At 45.5% G+C, this 17233-nt stretch overlaps 1 protein-coding gene across 9 annotated transcripts in view; it reads left to right on the top strand.

Annotated features, from left to right (window-relative positions):
• The first annotated feature begins 1445 nt into the window (after nt 1-1445).
• LOC119660711 (muscle calcium channel subunit alpha-1) overlaps nt 1446-17233 on the top strand; it is a 458885-nt gene continuing 443097 nt past the window's right edge. For 3 of the 9 annotated variants that reach the window (XM_038069352.1, XM_038069347.1, XM_038069348.1), the window contains exon 1: nt 1448-3061. In XM_038069352.1, coding sequence (XP_037925280.1) covers nt 3013-3061 — 49 coding nt within the window. In that variant the 5' untranslated portion in view covers nt 1448-3012. Of the gene's footprint in view, nt 3062-17233 lie in introns of all 9 variants that reach the window. The other 6 variants (XM_038069351.1, XM_038069354.1, XM_038069349.1 and 3 more) reach the window with 4 other exon arrangements.

Genomic DNA, 17233 nt, shown 5'->3' with positions numbered 1-17233 from the left:
AGCTTGGTCCTTAGACCCCTTACATTTTGATAAAATAGCGTATAGTTATTGGAATCATTCAAGTTCGGCCGGAAATTTTCGCGAATCTTAGACCTCTGATAAGGCTTAACGAAGACCCCCTGTGGCCAAAAGGAGGATTGGACGATAGCATCGAAGTCATGGGGATATATCACTTTGAAGGAAGCTATCACTCGGTCAGGAGAGCCATCCTTCGTCAGTTTCACACAGGAAAGAGGTGACAAAGTTGAGTTGCTTTTGCTTCTGATGTAGGCCAGAATTTCGTCGGGCGTAGTGGAGTGCGCTAGCCTTGACACGAACAGCTGTTTCGGTGGCGAGGCGACGTTCAATTGGGGGCCGCTCGGACGACATGAGGTCGGAAGGGCCTGCGGTACAGGAGGAAGCGTGCCGTAGTGCTAATGTAGCGACTTTAGTATAAACGTCAGAACTTCGTAGCGCATCCGATGTTGCGTAGGGAACTTGTCCCTCGGATGGAGGATTTTTCAGTAGGCTAGCGGACGTCATCGGGTTGATATCATCTTTTATGGACACACTGGAATAGAGCGAGGCAGATAGAGGCAGAGAATTAGAGAATTGAGTCCATGTCTTTGTCCTACGAGTAGTCCGGGCCAGGATAAGGGTCTTATTTGACACTGAAGGTGCCTAAGGTATTCAGAAACCAAGCTCCCCATTGGCCACGCAGCCCTCGGCGTATGCTGTTCCACCTTGGCTTGGGGTCCTATTAGCACCTTCTCCGGTGCAGGGAGGATGATCCCCGGGTTGTTGCTTCGGTCCATCCCCTCGCCAGATCTACTTGCCCCTAAGGCATGACCAGCAGACCAGCTTCATTTACTTTTCGTTAGAATCTTAATTTTTCTCCAGAAGTATTTATTCCCTTCAGTCGAATATGTTCGTTTTCAGTCAATAAATCCTTTTCTATTCAATACGTCTCATTTTAGAAGCCAATACATCCCTTTTCAGTTAAAAAGCTGATATAGAAAAATAGGGAGACTGGGCCAAGCGATTCAATACAAGTGGAAGTAAGTGAATTATGATATTTTGGAGCATTATCGTGCAATGAAAGGATGCCCACCATGCGGCTCCAGAAGTTGTATGTGTGTATCTATACTTTGATGTAGATATTTTGAGAGGAATGATTTGGAAAAATATGACAGAAATTCTTCCTGCGCGAGTTTTACTTATACGCATGGCGCAGGACACGAATTGTGACTGTGCGTGGAAGGGGGAGAAAAGGATGACTGTACAATTGTCGAGAAGGAATTTGATATTTGCAAGTATTTGTCCTTGTTTTGTAGATGAATCTAGTTAATGACGACAACTCAGATTGTAGGGATATGTGGAAGGTTTTATGAACATTTTGTAAAAATATTCATAATTCATAAAGTGGTGTTTATATTTGAAATGTAAAGTTGCTAAGTAACTAATTGGACGATTTATTTCTTAGAAGTTTTCCCCTGAATACGAGGATGCATAGTTCTGCTTCGCGGCCATGGGGATGAATGCCTTGATTCGGCTGAAAAACTAAGACTGTTCCTTCGTAAAACTTGAAATGTTCATTGCCCCACATCTCCACTATCTTATTTTTCTGGCAAATACCCCGTTTTGATCCGTCTAAACAGCCCCTCTCACTATACTTCCTAGTTCTTCCTTTAACTCTGTCCTCTCGATAAGACTTCCTTCGTCGTCCGTGCTGAACTCGACTGCTTCATCCTTTATGAATGGAGGGGGGAGTCCTTCTGCGAGTGACTGAATTTTGATGATTTGGAACCTGAGAATTTTGTATCTAAAAAGTTCAGTGTGTGATGTGGCATGGTGACGCATACATAACGTAAGCTGAAGTTCTTGGGTTTGTCGCGTGTTATTTCGTCTTTACGGTATCTACAGCACCGGGACTTTACGAAATTTAGATATAGTTGGATATGTAGATATTTATGTTAAGATCTGTAGACTGTCAGGTGTACAAAAGGTGGTTATACATGCAGATTAATGTCGTGCGACTAGTGATTATGTTGGTTTTACACGCAACAAAACTGCAGTTTTACGTCCCGCGACCAAGATATCTACACCTTATTTATTTATTCCTTTCGATTTACTCATAGTGACGTTTTATATACAGATATATATATATATAAATTATATTGAAGTTAAGTAAAATTTTTCGAGTATAAATTTTGCATATAATAAAAAAATTTATTATAAAAAAAAATAATTATGATAAAAAATAATAACCCTAATTTCGTCCGGCCAAAACAATAACAACAATAGCAACAACAAGAACAGCAACAATTTCACTTAACATTTTTTAAACGCGCTCATCGTCTATATACACTCTTGTAAACAAACTGTCATAGTGTTTGTTATTAATATATTTTTTTTCTTGTCGAAAATATATGAAAACTATTTAAAACATTTTTATAGCAATAAAAAATAATATAAATATAACAGTTGACGCGAATGAATGTGTAAAATAAATAAATTCAAAATTTAAAAAAATGGAAAAAATGGAAAAAATAGCAAATAAATTAGAATAAAATCTGCAGCAAACAAGGGCACAATATAAAAAATATATCACAACCAGAAAAATAAAAAAGTGAAGTCGTCAAGCACAAAAAAAACTAAAACAAAATCCTAAGTACCATAATTCTACTTGAACCATGGTTTGATTCCCACTAGAAGTTCTTTAAATTTATATTTATATATTTACAATTATAAATAAATTCATAAATAGTATCTAAACCTAAATAAAAAAGAAAAAAAAAACCAAAAAATGTATTATAAATTTACTCAAATAATTTAGATAATAACAACAAAAAAAATAAAAAAAACAAAACATGGATTTTCCCTAATTGATTTCCGGACCGGTTTATTATATTTAAATATTAAAATAATTCAAAATAAATGACAACCAAACGTGAAAATTTAGTGGTTTCCACCATACAACATCGTCGAGAACGGTGAGTGTGACTTGAGGTGCGTGTGATTGATAGTGAGTGTATGAAACGGTTGCAAAGATATACAGAAGATAATATGATGGATATATGGAGTAAGTTAGTACATTTGTACTGTTATTATTATTTATTTTTCCTTCATTGATGATAGTCTGATCCATTTCTTGGTGCCCATTTTAGCCGCAATTTGTCCTAATCCGGACAATTTATACAGTCCTTGTTTTATCGATTTTTCATTTAGATAAAATTTAGAATAAATTATATTTCCAGCGACCTGATAGTGTAGGCATTCGTTTATTGCTCCAATGATTTTAGTATGACTGGTGACATGGCTGGGAACAAAATAAAACGAACCGCCACCACACTTCTCGCCGCTTATTTTACAGGAATTTATACTTTGCCGTGAATTCTCTCTGTATTACCACAATTAACCAAAGTGTCCTTCGAGCCTTTTCCACTTTTATTGTATTTCCTCCCCACTTTCTATTAATCATGACTTTCCAAGAAAACTTGGTGAAACCATGATCTCAGTGAAAAAGACCGGTATAATCTGGGAGCAGTCAAAGATAGTAGGGCATTTAAGGCATGATGAGACTCAAAACCTCGCAAAGATTGACTCAATTCAATGCTATTCTCCTAAAATTATCCTAATTTGCGAGACCAGCTAGGATTCCACTACAACCAAGGTTTCCAAATTCGCTAGTATAGTTGCCCTGGTCCCTGTCGACTCAATCCTAGTCTCCATCAAGAACGAAACTCAAATTTCAGATAATTATATCCCAGAAAAAAGAGAATCCGGAAAATGTCCCGAAAGGACCAGACATATTAATGTTGCATTAGCAACGATATCAGAAAAAGGATTTCTCTCCAAAAATGATATAAAATGTCATCATCGATGCTACTAACAATTACTCGTATTCCATTGCTGTTGTTGAACCTCCTCGAGCAACACTTGAAAGTGAAACAGAAAATGGGTCAATACATTTGTTCGTTGTGAATGACGAAACTTGGGTGAAAAATTCCACCCCATCAGAGTATTCGACACAGCGTTATAACATTTTTGATGTTCTCTCCTCAGTTATACATTGTACATATAGATGAGGGGAACGCATGCCCACTAGTATCCCATTAGGCTACTCTTTCATAAGTACCACCACATGTTTCTGTGCATTCCACAATGCCCGGACCAGTCATTACAAGTTTCCTCCATTTTTCTCGTTTAAAACCTCCTTCATAATTTCAATTACCTCATAATTATACCGTGTGTCATCCGGATTAAGGTCCTTCACTGAAGAGCCGATTGAAAATGTTAAAGTGCCGATAAGCTCCTTTTTTGAGGTGATATATCTAGAGGTTGCAACGATACAAAGCAATAATTTCGTCGAGGATTTCGCAAGAACATGGAAAGGTACCTGTCGAAACCTAAGGAGGATATTTAATCCTGGGGAAAGGTCTTTCAAATTCATACATGTCTCTCGCAACCTTACTTGACCTAGGCTAGCCTCACGCTATGAAGTAACCACAACCTTACCCAAGGGGTGATATCAAATTTGGGTTTATTTTCCACTTCAAAAGGAATGGATGAATAACTGGCTATTATCCTAGTCTAGTGTCAGAGGCAATACAAAAAATCACCAACCACAAAGCCGAGGCGAACTTTAGAGTTTTTCGTGGCGCAATGTGATGGTATTTTTCTGGAATATTGGCTTTTACTGTTTCCTTGAGGTGGGGGTAAGTACTGCTTCTGCGCTTATTTTTGCCTCCAGATTTTAAACATGCCGGATAGTAGCTAAAAGTCAACGACAATCAAGGAGAATGACAAGGGTCGACAGTGGAAGCAAGAGGAAGGAGAGTACCTCCAAGTACGAGCTCGATATATCTGGCAAATGAAAACAAACTATTCAGGGGGAGTATAAAGTGAAAATCTAAGACACTACAGTCGAAAACTTCCTGTATAGTGGAAAATAAAGAAAAAGTTATGAAGCCAAAAACATTTGTCTTGGCCAGTAATCTGTATTCTGTTGTTCTCATTTACTTTTCCTAGCCCAATACGACTCTCTGTCTATTCAGGTTTTAATTTTACCCAAAAAAAGATGCAAATATGCATCACAGAACTTTATTCCAAGCCTACCTTGTCTTGGATTTGCGGAGGTTATTTGATAATCTCTACTTTTCTTTTTCACAGATACTGTGTAATAATAATCGTTGGCGCAACAATCCATATTGGATCAGGGCCTTGAAGTGTGTTAAAGCACTTCATTTAAGACCGTAACGGTACACTACAGTACACCGTAGAAGGCAATCTGGTCAGCATTGCCCTCAACCGAGATTATTACCCTGATTTGACTCAGGTACTCATTCACAGCTGAGTCGACTGGTATCCGACGTCAAATCACGATACAAATCCCACTGCCGCCGATGAGATTTGAACCGCGATCTTCCTTTTGACAGCCTTGTGCTCTAACCACTTAGCTAGCCGAACACATCCGTTCACATAAACTCACTTTATTGTGGTACCGAAATATTCGTCAGTAGTTCATCATCATCATCATCAACGGCGCAACAACCGGTATCCGGTCTAGGCCTGCCTTAATAAGGAACTCCAGACATCCTGCGGTCCACCAATTCGATCTCCATGAGAGCTGTCTGGCGTCCTGACCTAAACCATCGCTCTATCTTAGGCAGGGTCTGCCTCGTCTTCTTTTTCTACCATAGATATTGCCTTTATAGACTTTTCGGGCTGGATCATCCTCATCCCTACGGATTAAGTGACCCGCCCACCGTAACCTATTGAGCCGGATTTTATCCACAACCGGACGGTCATGGTATCGCTCATAGATTTCGTTGTTATGTATGCTACGGAATCGTCCATCCTCATATAGGGGGCCAAAAATTCTTCGGAGGATTCTTCTCTCGAACGCGGCCAAGAGTTCGCAATTTTTCTTGCTAAGAACCCAAGTCCCCGAGGAATACATGAGGACTGGCAAGAGCTTACTCTTGTACAGTAAGAGCTTTGACCCTATAGTGAGACGTTTCACGCGGAACAGTTATGATTTTCGACCCTAGATAGGAGAAAGTATCAACGGTCTCAAAGTTGTATTCTCCTATTCTTATTCTTCCCGTTTGACCAGTGCGGTTTGATGTTGTTGGTTGGTTGATTTTCGGTCCTGACGTTGCCACCATATACTTCGTCTTGCCTTCATTGATGTTCAGTCCAAGATCTCGCCCTGATAGTCCCCTGCTCGATCTGGATGAAGGCAGTTTGTACGTCTCGGGTGGTTCTTCCCATGATATCGATATCATCAGCATAGGCCAGTAGTTGGATGGACTTAAAGGAGGATCGTACCTCTTGCATTTACCTCAACATCACGGATCACTTTCTCGAGGGCCAGATTAAAGAGGACGCATGATAGGGCATCCCCTTGTCGTAGATCGTTGTTGATGTCGAATGGTCTTGAGAGTGATCCTGCTGCTTTTATCTGGCCTCGCACATTGGTCAGGGTCAGCCTAGTTAGTCTTATCAATTTCGTCGGGATACCGAATTCTCTCATGGCCTTGTACAGTTTTACCCTGGCTATGCTATCATAGGCGGTTTTAAAGCCGATGAATAGATAGTGCAACTGGTGTCCATATTCCAACAGTTTTTCCATTGCTTGCCGCACAGAGAAAATCTGATCTGTTGCTGATTTGCCTGGAGTGAAGCCCCTATGGAATGGGCTAATGATGTTCTGCGCGTATGGGACTAACATATCTGGCCTAGCAAGACAGCGAAGAATATCTTATAGATGGTACTCAGCAACGTGATACCTCTTTTTTTTTTTTTTTTTTATGGATGGAGGTTAGAAAGACGCTGCTGCGCTAGGTTGCAGCAGTGTGTGGAATTCACAGCCACTAAAACCACCCCCACTCTTCCGCCGCTCCCCGCGGGACCACCGTGAAGTATTACTTCGCGGGGGAGGCTCTGGTTCGCTATACCAGCTCGTCCATGTCGCGTCTCCCTCGCGCCGCCTTCCGAGCTCGATCCAACTCCAGGAGTTTTGTCTGCACCACGGCTACTGCCTCATTTACCGCCATCCAGTTTTCCTCCGACTTCAACATCTCTTCCACCAGGTTGGAGGGCTCGATGTCCGCCCCTAAGATGCTGTTCAACCTCCTTTTCTGCTGCAGAAATCTGGGACAATGGAACATAACGTGCTCCGGGTCCTCGAGTGTAGCACCGCATTCAGGACAGTTGGGAGACTCGTCCAACTCGAAGCGATGCAAGTACTTCCTATAGCCACCGTGTCCCGTAAGGAACTGTGTCAGGTGGTAATTCAATTCTCCGTGCTTTCGGTTGACCCATTTCTCGATTCACGGGATCAATGTATGGGTCCACCTGCCCTTGTCGGAGTTATCCCATCGTTGTTGCCACTTGTCACACAACCCTCTCCTGATGGCTTTTCGGAAATCCGCATTCACCTCGGCTGGATTTGCCTTCCGTTTTTAGTAGAGCCAGTGTGCCTCGCTCGCTAGAAGATCTATAGGGATCATACCTGCGATAATACACACTGCCTCCGTCGACGCCGTCCTAAATGCGCTGCACACCCTTAGCGCAATTGGCCGGTATGTCGAACATATCTTCCTCCGGTTGACAGTGTGGTTCAACGCTCCCGCCCAGACAGGGGCCGCGTATAGCAGGATCGACCTCACCATCATCATCCTTGCAAGGGATGAGCTGGCATTTGCTGCCTTCTCCCGTGCATAATCCAAGTGTCCCTTGAAACTCAACTTGGCATTGATCATCACCCCCAGGTATTTGACAACCGATTTTGAGACGACCTCACGATTACCAACCTGGATGGTAACGGTGTTGTTGTTCCTACGGTTGGTAATGAGGACCGCCTCCGTCTTTTCGTCCGCCAGGTCCAGCTTGACCATTCGTAACCATGACTTGATGGCATGAATGGCTTCATTTGCATAAAGCTCCACGTCCTCGGGATGCGTTGCAATTGCAACTACCGCCAAGTCGTCCGCAAAACCAATCAGCGTTGTCTCCTTCGGCACGCGAAGGCCAAGCACTCCGTCGTACATTATGTTCCACAGCAGCGGTCCCAATACAGAACCTTGAGGCACACCTGCTGTCGTCGTCCGTCTCGTACCAGAGAAGTCTGTCCGAAAGGTAACTCTCGATTAGCCGAGCCAAGTAACTAGGAACACCCAGTTTGGCCAAAGCGCCTTTAATCCAGCCCCAGTTAGTTGAGTTGAAAGCATTTTTGACGTCCAGTGTCACCAGAGCACAGCATTTGCCGATGACTATTGCATTTCGAGCCAATTTCACGACCTTTGCTACTGCATCGACCGTAGAACGGGCTCGCCGAAGCCCATATTGCCGCTCTGAAAGACCACCCGCAAGCTCGATGAACGGGAGCAGCCTGTTGTATATCACCCCCTTCAACATCTTCCCCATGGTGTCGAAGAGACAAATAGGGCGATATAAAGAGGGCACGCCGGGTGGTTTTTGGGGCTTCGTTAGCAACACCAGCTTCTGCCTCTTCCACTGGGCGCGAAATACTCCTTCCGCCATGCACGATTCGAATGTGCCTGCGAACCACCTTGGTCTGGCCTTGACCGCCACCTTTAGAGCCTTGTTAGGATTTCCATCCAATCGTGGAGCCTTGCTATCCCCAGTACGTTTGCAGAGTTCCTCTTCGGTAACACCAGGGATCGAGAAGACGTCCTGCTGAGCTGCCAGTTGGGGTGCACTTTCATCTTGCTTCTGATGCGGGAAAAAAGTTGTAATTATTTGCAACAAGACCCGTGGGCATGTCACTTGAGGTGATTTTTGGCCGCGGATCTTGTTCATTACAACTTGTACCCCACGGAGGACAACCTTAGTGTAGTAGAAAACTGCTACAGACTCCCTCACCACGACAAGGTGGTATCCGTGGGAAGTTTTGTACCCATATTCAAAGATAGGACTGCATATCATCGAATTATTTTGCAAATTTGCTTTTGTATGTATAAAGACTGAAATAATTTTGAGTCTGATGGTGGAGAGACCAATTAAAATAATGTATTGTATTTAGTTGTATTCCCAGGGATCGAACAGATCACAGAAGCAACCAGGCTGTACAAGGCTGTAGCCAAAAACGGGGGAATATCCTTTGTCTGCTTGAAAAAGAAAGATGGGACATTTACCGAGAATGAGAACAGGGTACAGTTGCTTCTCAGAACTCATTTCCCGGGGTCCCACTCCACGGTGGCAGGCGACAATATTATGCCTGACACCCCAACAGCGAATAAAAGGGGAAGAAAGGAGAACTGGAAACTAGCAAAAGAGGTATGCTCAGACGCTAGGCTAAGGTGGGCAGTGGCAACTTTCAAACCACTGAAATCTCCCGGAGTAGATGGCATTTTCCCAGCACTTATCCAGAGAGGCCTAGGAATTATCTTAGAGTCTCTTCTGAGGGTGGTAAGGGGGAACATAGCACTGGGATACATTCCAAGGGCATGGACACGGGCAAAAGTGGTCTTTATTCTGAAAGCGGGTAAAAAGGATACTTTCCACCCTAAATCTTTCAGACCAATTGGCCTAACATCATTACCGGCTTACCGGGCAGGACGGTCAGCTGAAACTGCTCTGTATCAGCTGACAGAGGTACTACGGGATGCCATGGAAACAAAAGAAGTTGAACTGTACGCGTTTTTGGATATCGAAGGAGCATTCGACAACACATCGCGCACAGAGATACAAGATGCCATGAGCCGCAAAGGAGTGAAAAACACCCTGGCATTCTGGATGGGCAAAATGCTAGAAAGCAGGCAAATAGAGGTACCGACAGGTACAAATTCTATTATCATGAACACCACTCAAGGCTGTCCACAGGGTGGGGTACTATCGCCGCTGATGTGGAGTATGGTAGTGGATGAACTCCTGGACGTGTTAATAAATACTGGAATACAAGTCCAGGGTTATGCGGACGACATTTTTTAATCTCTAGGGGAGAATATGAAGATACCCTATGTGATAGAATCCAAACTCAACTAAGGGTTACTAGTGCCTGGTGCAGGAAGGTGGGACGGCGTATCAACCCAGCCAAAACCACCATAGTACCATTCACTAGGAGGCGTAAACTTGATCACCTGGGAGCCATAACATTACATGATAACGAGGTGAAACGAGAAACAGAGGTCAAATATTTGGGAATTACGTGAGATCAAAAATTACTCTGGAAGACACATATCGGAAACACGTTTGAGTAACAAGGCAAACTGGGAGAGCGTGACTGTGACATACGGCTTAAACTAGCAACTGATTACTTACACTGACGGATCTTTCACAGCAGAGGGAGCAGGTGCCGGTGTCATTGGTCCAAGGAAAATGTACTTTGAGCCAATAGGCAGGTACACTGGTATATTCCAGGCGGAAATATACGCCATAGACAAATGTGCCTCCTTTAATCTGCAAAGAAACTTTAGGGGACAGAACATAGCTATTCTCACCGATAGCCAAGCAGCGATCTAGGCACTTAGGTCCAACCAGGTGAAGTCCAAGTTGGTATGGGAATACCTTGAGAGACTGAATATACTCTGCTCGCCCAACAAGGTCTGGATACTTTGGTTTCCAGACCATGCTGGGTTGGAAGGCAACGAGGCAGCGGACGAACTAGTCAAGAAGGGAGCAGGGACGCCTTTACACGGACCAGAACCCTTCTGTGGAATCGGAAACGGTTTCATGGCTATGAATCTAAGAAATGAAGAGGAGCGGTTGAGGGAACTATACTGGGCGGACCTACCAGGGATGGAGCAGTCAAGGGTGCTTATTGGGGGATACGAACCCATACACACAAAGGATTACTTTAAACTCACCAAAAAGAACCTCCGGATTATAATGGGAATTCTCACTTGGCATTGTCGGCTGAACTATCACCTAGGGAAGCTAGACATATCTACGGACACTGCCTGCAGGTTTTGTGAGGAGGAGGACGAAACCTCTATACACGTCCTGGGACAGTAGGTCGAGGCATCTTTTTTTTTTGTTTGTGCGTACACGCAGGTGGAAAATCTTAGAAAGACACGTCTGCCGCAGCTCCGCCGCCCGAACGGCGGAACTACAGCGGGCGCGTGTGGGATTCACACCCACTAAAAACCACCCCCGGTCTCTCCAGCCCCAGCCCCGCGGGAGGTTTGCTCTTAGGCACTCATCCTTCTCCTATTTGCAGCTTTCCTCCTTCTTTGTTTCTTCAGCAACTCCTCCTGCATTTGGATGATTGCGGAGCCAACCGAAAGCCACTTCTCCTCGGACTCCAGCATCTCAGTAACCATGCCCTCCGGGGTCCAGCTCTTGCCCAGCACCTGGTTTAAGCTCCTTTTCCCCATCGCAAATCGTGGGCAGTGAAACATCACATGCTCTGGATCCTCCGGTATGCCGGGATAGTTCGGAGAATCATCCAACCCAAAGCGGTGCAGATATTGCCTGTAGCAACCACCGTGTCCCGTGAGGAACTAGGTAATGTGGTAGTTGGTCTCCCCATGTTTTCGCTCAAGCCACACCCTAATGTTGGGAATGAGTCTGTGCGTCCACCGACCTTTCGTGGACTCGTTCCATCTGCGTTGCCAGAGATCAAGCGACTCTGACCTAGCTGCATTTCTACGCTGTGCATGCCCCTCCATATGTCTTGCATTATACAGGACACTCATTTCTTTGGCCAGAATGTCAACCGGGATCATGCCTGCCACCACCAATACTGCCTCATCTGATGTGGTTCTAAAAGCACTGCAAACCCTCAAAGCCATCCGCCGTTAAACCGAGTTCATCTGCTTCCGTCTCTGAGAGCTTGCAAGCGCCTCTGCCCACACAGGCAACGAGTAGAGCAGGATGGAGCGCACCACTCCGGCTAGCACCAATCTCCGGCAATGTTTCGGTCCACCAATATTTGGCAACATTTTTGCAAGTGCCGTAGTGGCACTGGCTGCCTTTTGGCATGCATACTCTAGCGGTTCCCTAAAACTCAATTTGGTGTGAATTATTACCCCCAGGTATTTGATAGCCGGCTTTGATACGTATGTCCACCGACCTCCACTTTTACAGTGTTATTTTTCCTGCGTTTCGTTATTAAGACAGCTTCCGTTTCCGCGTCTGCCAAGGTCAGCCCGGCCTTTTTTACCCAGGACTTTACCGCTCTCATTGTTTCCGTTGCGTAAACCTCCACATCTTCTGGGTGTTTTGCTGCAACAACCACAGCTAGGTCATCAGCAAAGCCGACAATCGTAGTCCCCTCTGGGACGGGAAGAGCAAGCGCCCCATTATACATGATATTCCACAACAGGGGATCAAGTACCGATCCCTGTGGTACCCCGGCTGTGACAATGTACTCTTTGGGGGCCCTCATCCGTCCCGTACCAGAGAGTCCTCTCTGAGAGGTAGTTTTCCACCAAATTCGCTAAGTATCCGGGGACACCTATGTCAGCCAACGCCCCTTTAATTCTATTCCAATTGGCCGAGTTGAATGCGTTTTTGACATCCAACGCCACCACGGCACAGCAGCCGCCAGGAATCAGTGCACCTTTTGCCAAGTTTACCACCATGCCAATTGCGTCCACTGTAGAGTGGGCGCGTCGGAAACCAAACTGGCATTCCGACAAACCATTGCTGGCTTCGACGATGGGCAGGAGTCTATTGTAGATGACTCCCTCAACAGGCAGATAGGATGATACGACGCTGGGTTTCCAGGTGGCTTGCCAGGCTTCGGAAGCAACACCAACTTTTGCTTTTTCCACTGGGCAGGGAATATTCCTTCTTTTAGGCACGCCTCGAAGGTGTTGGCAGAAAGGTCGGGCCTAGTCTTCACTGCCAGTTTTAAAGCTCGGTTGGGGATGCCATCCAAACCTGGGGCCTTGTTGTCACCGAACCTACCACATATTTCCCGCAGCTCCTCCACAGTTACAGGCGGTATTATGCCGTCATTTAGCTGGACAAAAATTTGCCTTCCCCTATTTTTGTGGTGAGGGAACAGAGTGGTAACAATCTGTTTCAGGAGGCGCGGACAGGTCACCTGAGGTGATTTCCGCAGCCTTTTCATCACCACTCTTTAAGCCTCACCCCAAGGGTTTATGTCGGCATGGTCGCACAGCTGTTTGAAGCAGTTCTTTTTGCTCCTCCGAATGGCTTCCTTTAGGCGGCCACGCAATTGCTTGTGTGCCTCCTCTCGACCGTCGCCACCGGGTTTTCCCCTGAGCCTCTGGCAAAACCTCCTTGCCCGAAAACATGCGGCTCGCAAACTTACGATTTCGTTGTTCCACCAGTAGTTGGGTTGCCTACTGGGGAGCAATCGCCTTCTGGGCATAGTAGCAACGCATGCTTCCGCCACGCATCGAGTGATCTGGGTGGCTTTCTCTCCAGCCGTACCATTCAGGGATATGTCGGATTTGAGTACCGCGGAAAACGTGTCCCCCTCGAAAGCTTTCACTGTCCAGCCAAGCATACCACCCGGCATTCTGCGAAAACTCTTTTTCGAGCTCGATCCGCCCTTGATCTCTATGCAGATTGCCTGGTGGTCGCTGTGAGTATAGTCCTCACTGGCATGCCAAGCGATTCTGCTGGCTAAAGTGGATCTCACGTATGTCAGGTCCACTATAGACCCCAGGCCCCTTCCCCGGAAAGTGTACGAAGACCCAACATTCGCCAATACCACGTCCAGCTCCGCGAATGCTTCGAGGAGAACACGTCCCCTGACATTAGTTATCCGGCTGCCCCATTCAGGAGCCCACGCATTGAAATCGCCTCCTATTATGATCGGCCAAAGTCCTTTTGCATTCAAAACAAGAGCAGCAAGCATCCGCTCATACTCGACGAGTGTAGCGCTGGGTGGAGCATAGCAGCTGTAGATGTGGATGCCCTTCACCTTCGCTCTGATGAAGCTCTTCTCCGGGTACTCCATTATTTCCTGGAAGGCTTGTTCTCCACAAGTCCACAGCGCTGCTTGGCCCGTTTGGTCTTTGACCCAAACGCTACCACCGCGGTTTCGGTATGGTTCACTTAGTATGGCCACATCGATGTTTTTCTCGCGGATCGTTTGCGCGAGTAGATCCTGCGCCGCCTCGCAGTGTGCCGATGGTCCACACCCTCCTTTCCTTTGCACAATAGACAATTTGGGTCAGCTCCGCAGTCCTTGTTGATATGGCCTTCTACTCCGCATCTCCTGCATTGCTTTGACCTATCATTTGGGTTAGTGCATGCCTACACAATGTAACCAAAGCCAAGGCATCTAAAGCACCGTTTTAACGCCACCTGTTCCCTAAGGCGACACATAACCCAGCCTATTCTCACTCTCCCTGCTGCTAACAGTTTGAGCGCGTTCTCCACTGGTAGGCTGATGATGGCGGTTTGTGTTCCCCCATAAGCTTTCCATAGCGTTTTCACCACTGACTCTTGTAGTCCGGCAAGATCGAACTGTCTCTTCAACGCTTCACGAACCTCCTCCTTCGTCGTGATTTCATCTATATCTTTGCAGATTATAGTGATCTCCGGCCTGCTAGCTCTTATGTCGGCTTCCTGCCCTAAAGTCTTCCCGATTTGGCTTAAGAATTTGTCCGTGGTTACATCCTTGGATTTCTTAAGTTCCAACATAAGATCTCCCTTCTGGGACCGTCTAATGCGGTCGAGGCATCTGGGAGAGCACTTAATACCAGAGGCAAGGCTGCAAGATCTGAAAGTAGGGAACATATTAAAGTTCCTAACGGTTATAGGCCTGCTAGAGATACTATGATCGATAAGTACACTATAACCAGTAAAAGGGGCACAATAGTTCTTCAAGGACGCGGTGATCAGGCTAAGCTTGGTTCAAGTGGAGTCGGTAGATTTCTACACCAAACCTATGAAAGTATCTTATCCAATTCAATGCTAATATCTGTTTTTTCTAACTCTGAACAACCTTGACCACGGTTTAGCGCGCGCGAAACAAATTAAATAATTAGGGCTGCAACATAATAATGAAATACCCAATAGAGTAATTTATCGTAAATTCCCTAAAGTATCTCACAGAAAATAGATGTATTAACGTTCGTGGGTTTGGATTGGTCATGTGGAAGCGCGGTATTCACACGGATAATTTTTTTTTCTGGGTTGGTGTGAATATACCATTTTTTTCTGGTTCATATTTGGAATTTCGCTGAAGATGTTACTATAAAACACGAAAAATAAAGTAACAAATAACGGAAAAAAGTGTGGATGTGGTTATAAAGTGGTAATTAAGGTGAGAGTTAAGAAGAGCAAAACAATGGGGTGGCAGGAATTGGAGAGAATTTCCATATAAAATGATTCCTGGAATATTTTACTAAGCAAGTGCTCAGTTCGTAACCGACGTGTGAACACATTCCGGGGAGTCAAGCCTCCAATCATTTATTTTCTTCCCCGAAAACTTTATTATTAAATTATTGGTGACGTTATTTTGCCCCGGTTGAGGGTTGAATTTTATCGAGTTTCAAATAAATTTACTGTACTTTGGCGGTAAAAAGGTTCCATCTTATATTCCGCAAAAAATCTCGTCATTGATTATCGTGAGAATATTAGTGAAAGCCAGGACAATTGAGGAGAGAAATTGAGAAAAGGGATCAAAGGAAGAAACAAAAAAAAAAAAAAAAAATTAAAAAAAAGTAAAGCGATAAAAAGTGAATTCAATTAAAACTTTTCCATTCAATCCGTGGATTAAAAAAAAATATATATAATCGAGAAAAAGTTGTAGCGTGTGGGTGAACTGGTAATGGAAAAAACGGACGACGGTGGTGTTGCTCCTGATGATGCAAATACTTCGGATAAAAGTATGTAACTTTACCTGTTTTCGAGATTTATCTGCATCGACATCGAATGGGGAGAAATTTACAATAAAATTAGATAAAATTTGCGATTTTGGAAGGTGCGCATTATTTCACTATGAGTCCGATTTTTTTCCCGACGAACCTGATGATACCTAGTGGTATCAAAGGAACACAATAGTCCTTTGCTTGAAAGCTGAAAGAGAGAGAAAGTAATTGTCTTTATGTGTTTTACTATTGTGTCGTCTATCCAATGGCTTGTGCAGGACCTTCTCTTCCTCTTCCCCGTATTGGCTGCATATAGCCGAAACCACCACCATCACTTTCATACCCCACCCCACTGTCACCAATGACGTCATTATTGGATATAGCGGGCTTCTGAGCCGTATGGTGTAGAAGATCGCCAAGCTGACGGGAACGGTGGAGAGGCTCATGGCTGCAAAGGGCGGCTTGATGGTCCCTGTTGCGACGGTGTCAGCTGCTGTTGGTGCCAGGGGAGTAGTTGCAGCCAGTAGTTTGCCGGCGATTTCCAAGCCGGCGGAGACGTGGTCCGTTGTCGTAAAGAGCCGAAATAGGCAGGCCTCATCCAAAGAAGTTGCGCAGGAGGAGGAAGCTCCTGCGTTGGGAGTTAGGGTTCACACTGTGAACCCGCTGAAATCTAGGGGAGAGGGGGTGGCCCTAAGGGTGCCCTCCTAGAAGGAGAGAAAAAAAGGTGGTCGAGAACCCGAAGTTCCCGGAACACGGCCTGGAGGTGGCTGTGACCAAGAAGCCTGGGGCTAGGGCCATTATTTACGACGTCCATTGCTGTATCAGTGCCGATGAGCTGATGCAGCAGATCCACGCGAATCACCTCGCGGAGGAGATGTCTGCAGAGAGGAAGGAAGTTCAGATCATCAGTCGGCCGATCCGCGCGGGTCCGGAGGCTGTGAGCAATGTTGTACTGGAGGGTACTCCAGCAGTCATCGATAGGTTGACGGCCGCAGAAAGGGTGTACATCAAGTCGTTTACCTACCGGGCTAGATCACATGACTTACTCCTTGCGCGCTTTAGATGGCTTGGGTTCGACCATAGGGTTGCTGACCGCAAGGCGAAAGATCACGTGTGCGCCCGTTGCTCGCAGAGTGACCATATGGCCTCGTCTTGCAGTAACGAGGTGCACAGCAGGAACTATGTGTTCTGTGGACTTCCGGCCGGGCATATGCTTCGGCCGATGTTGTGCCCCATTTATTCTGCACGGGTGGTTAGAGCCAACGCTCGTCACTGAGTGCCATGTCGCTCAAACTGCTGGAGTTGAACTGCGCCAGAGCGGCTGCCGTGGGCATGATCTCGGCCAGCACATGCGCGAGAACAACATTAGCGTGGCTATGTTGCAGGAACCCTGGGCAGTCAATGACTGCATCAGAGGCTTACCTGACGACATGCGGGTGTTCACTGCTAGAGGGTCGACCAAGGCGGCCATTGTCGTTAATGATACG

Source organism: Hermetia illucens, chromosome 7 (assembly GCF_905115235.1).
Source record: "Hermetia illucens chromosome 7, iHerIll2.2.curated.20191125, whole genome shotgun sequence".
NCBI classification, from domain to species: Eukaryota; Metazoa; Arthropoda; class Insecta; order Diptera; family Stratiomyidae; genus Hermetia; species Hermetia illucens.
Note: the sequence above shows the minus strand (reverse complement) of the source record. Positions and strands in the feature narration are given on the sequence as shown.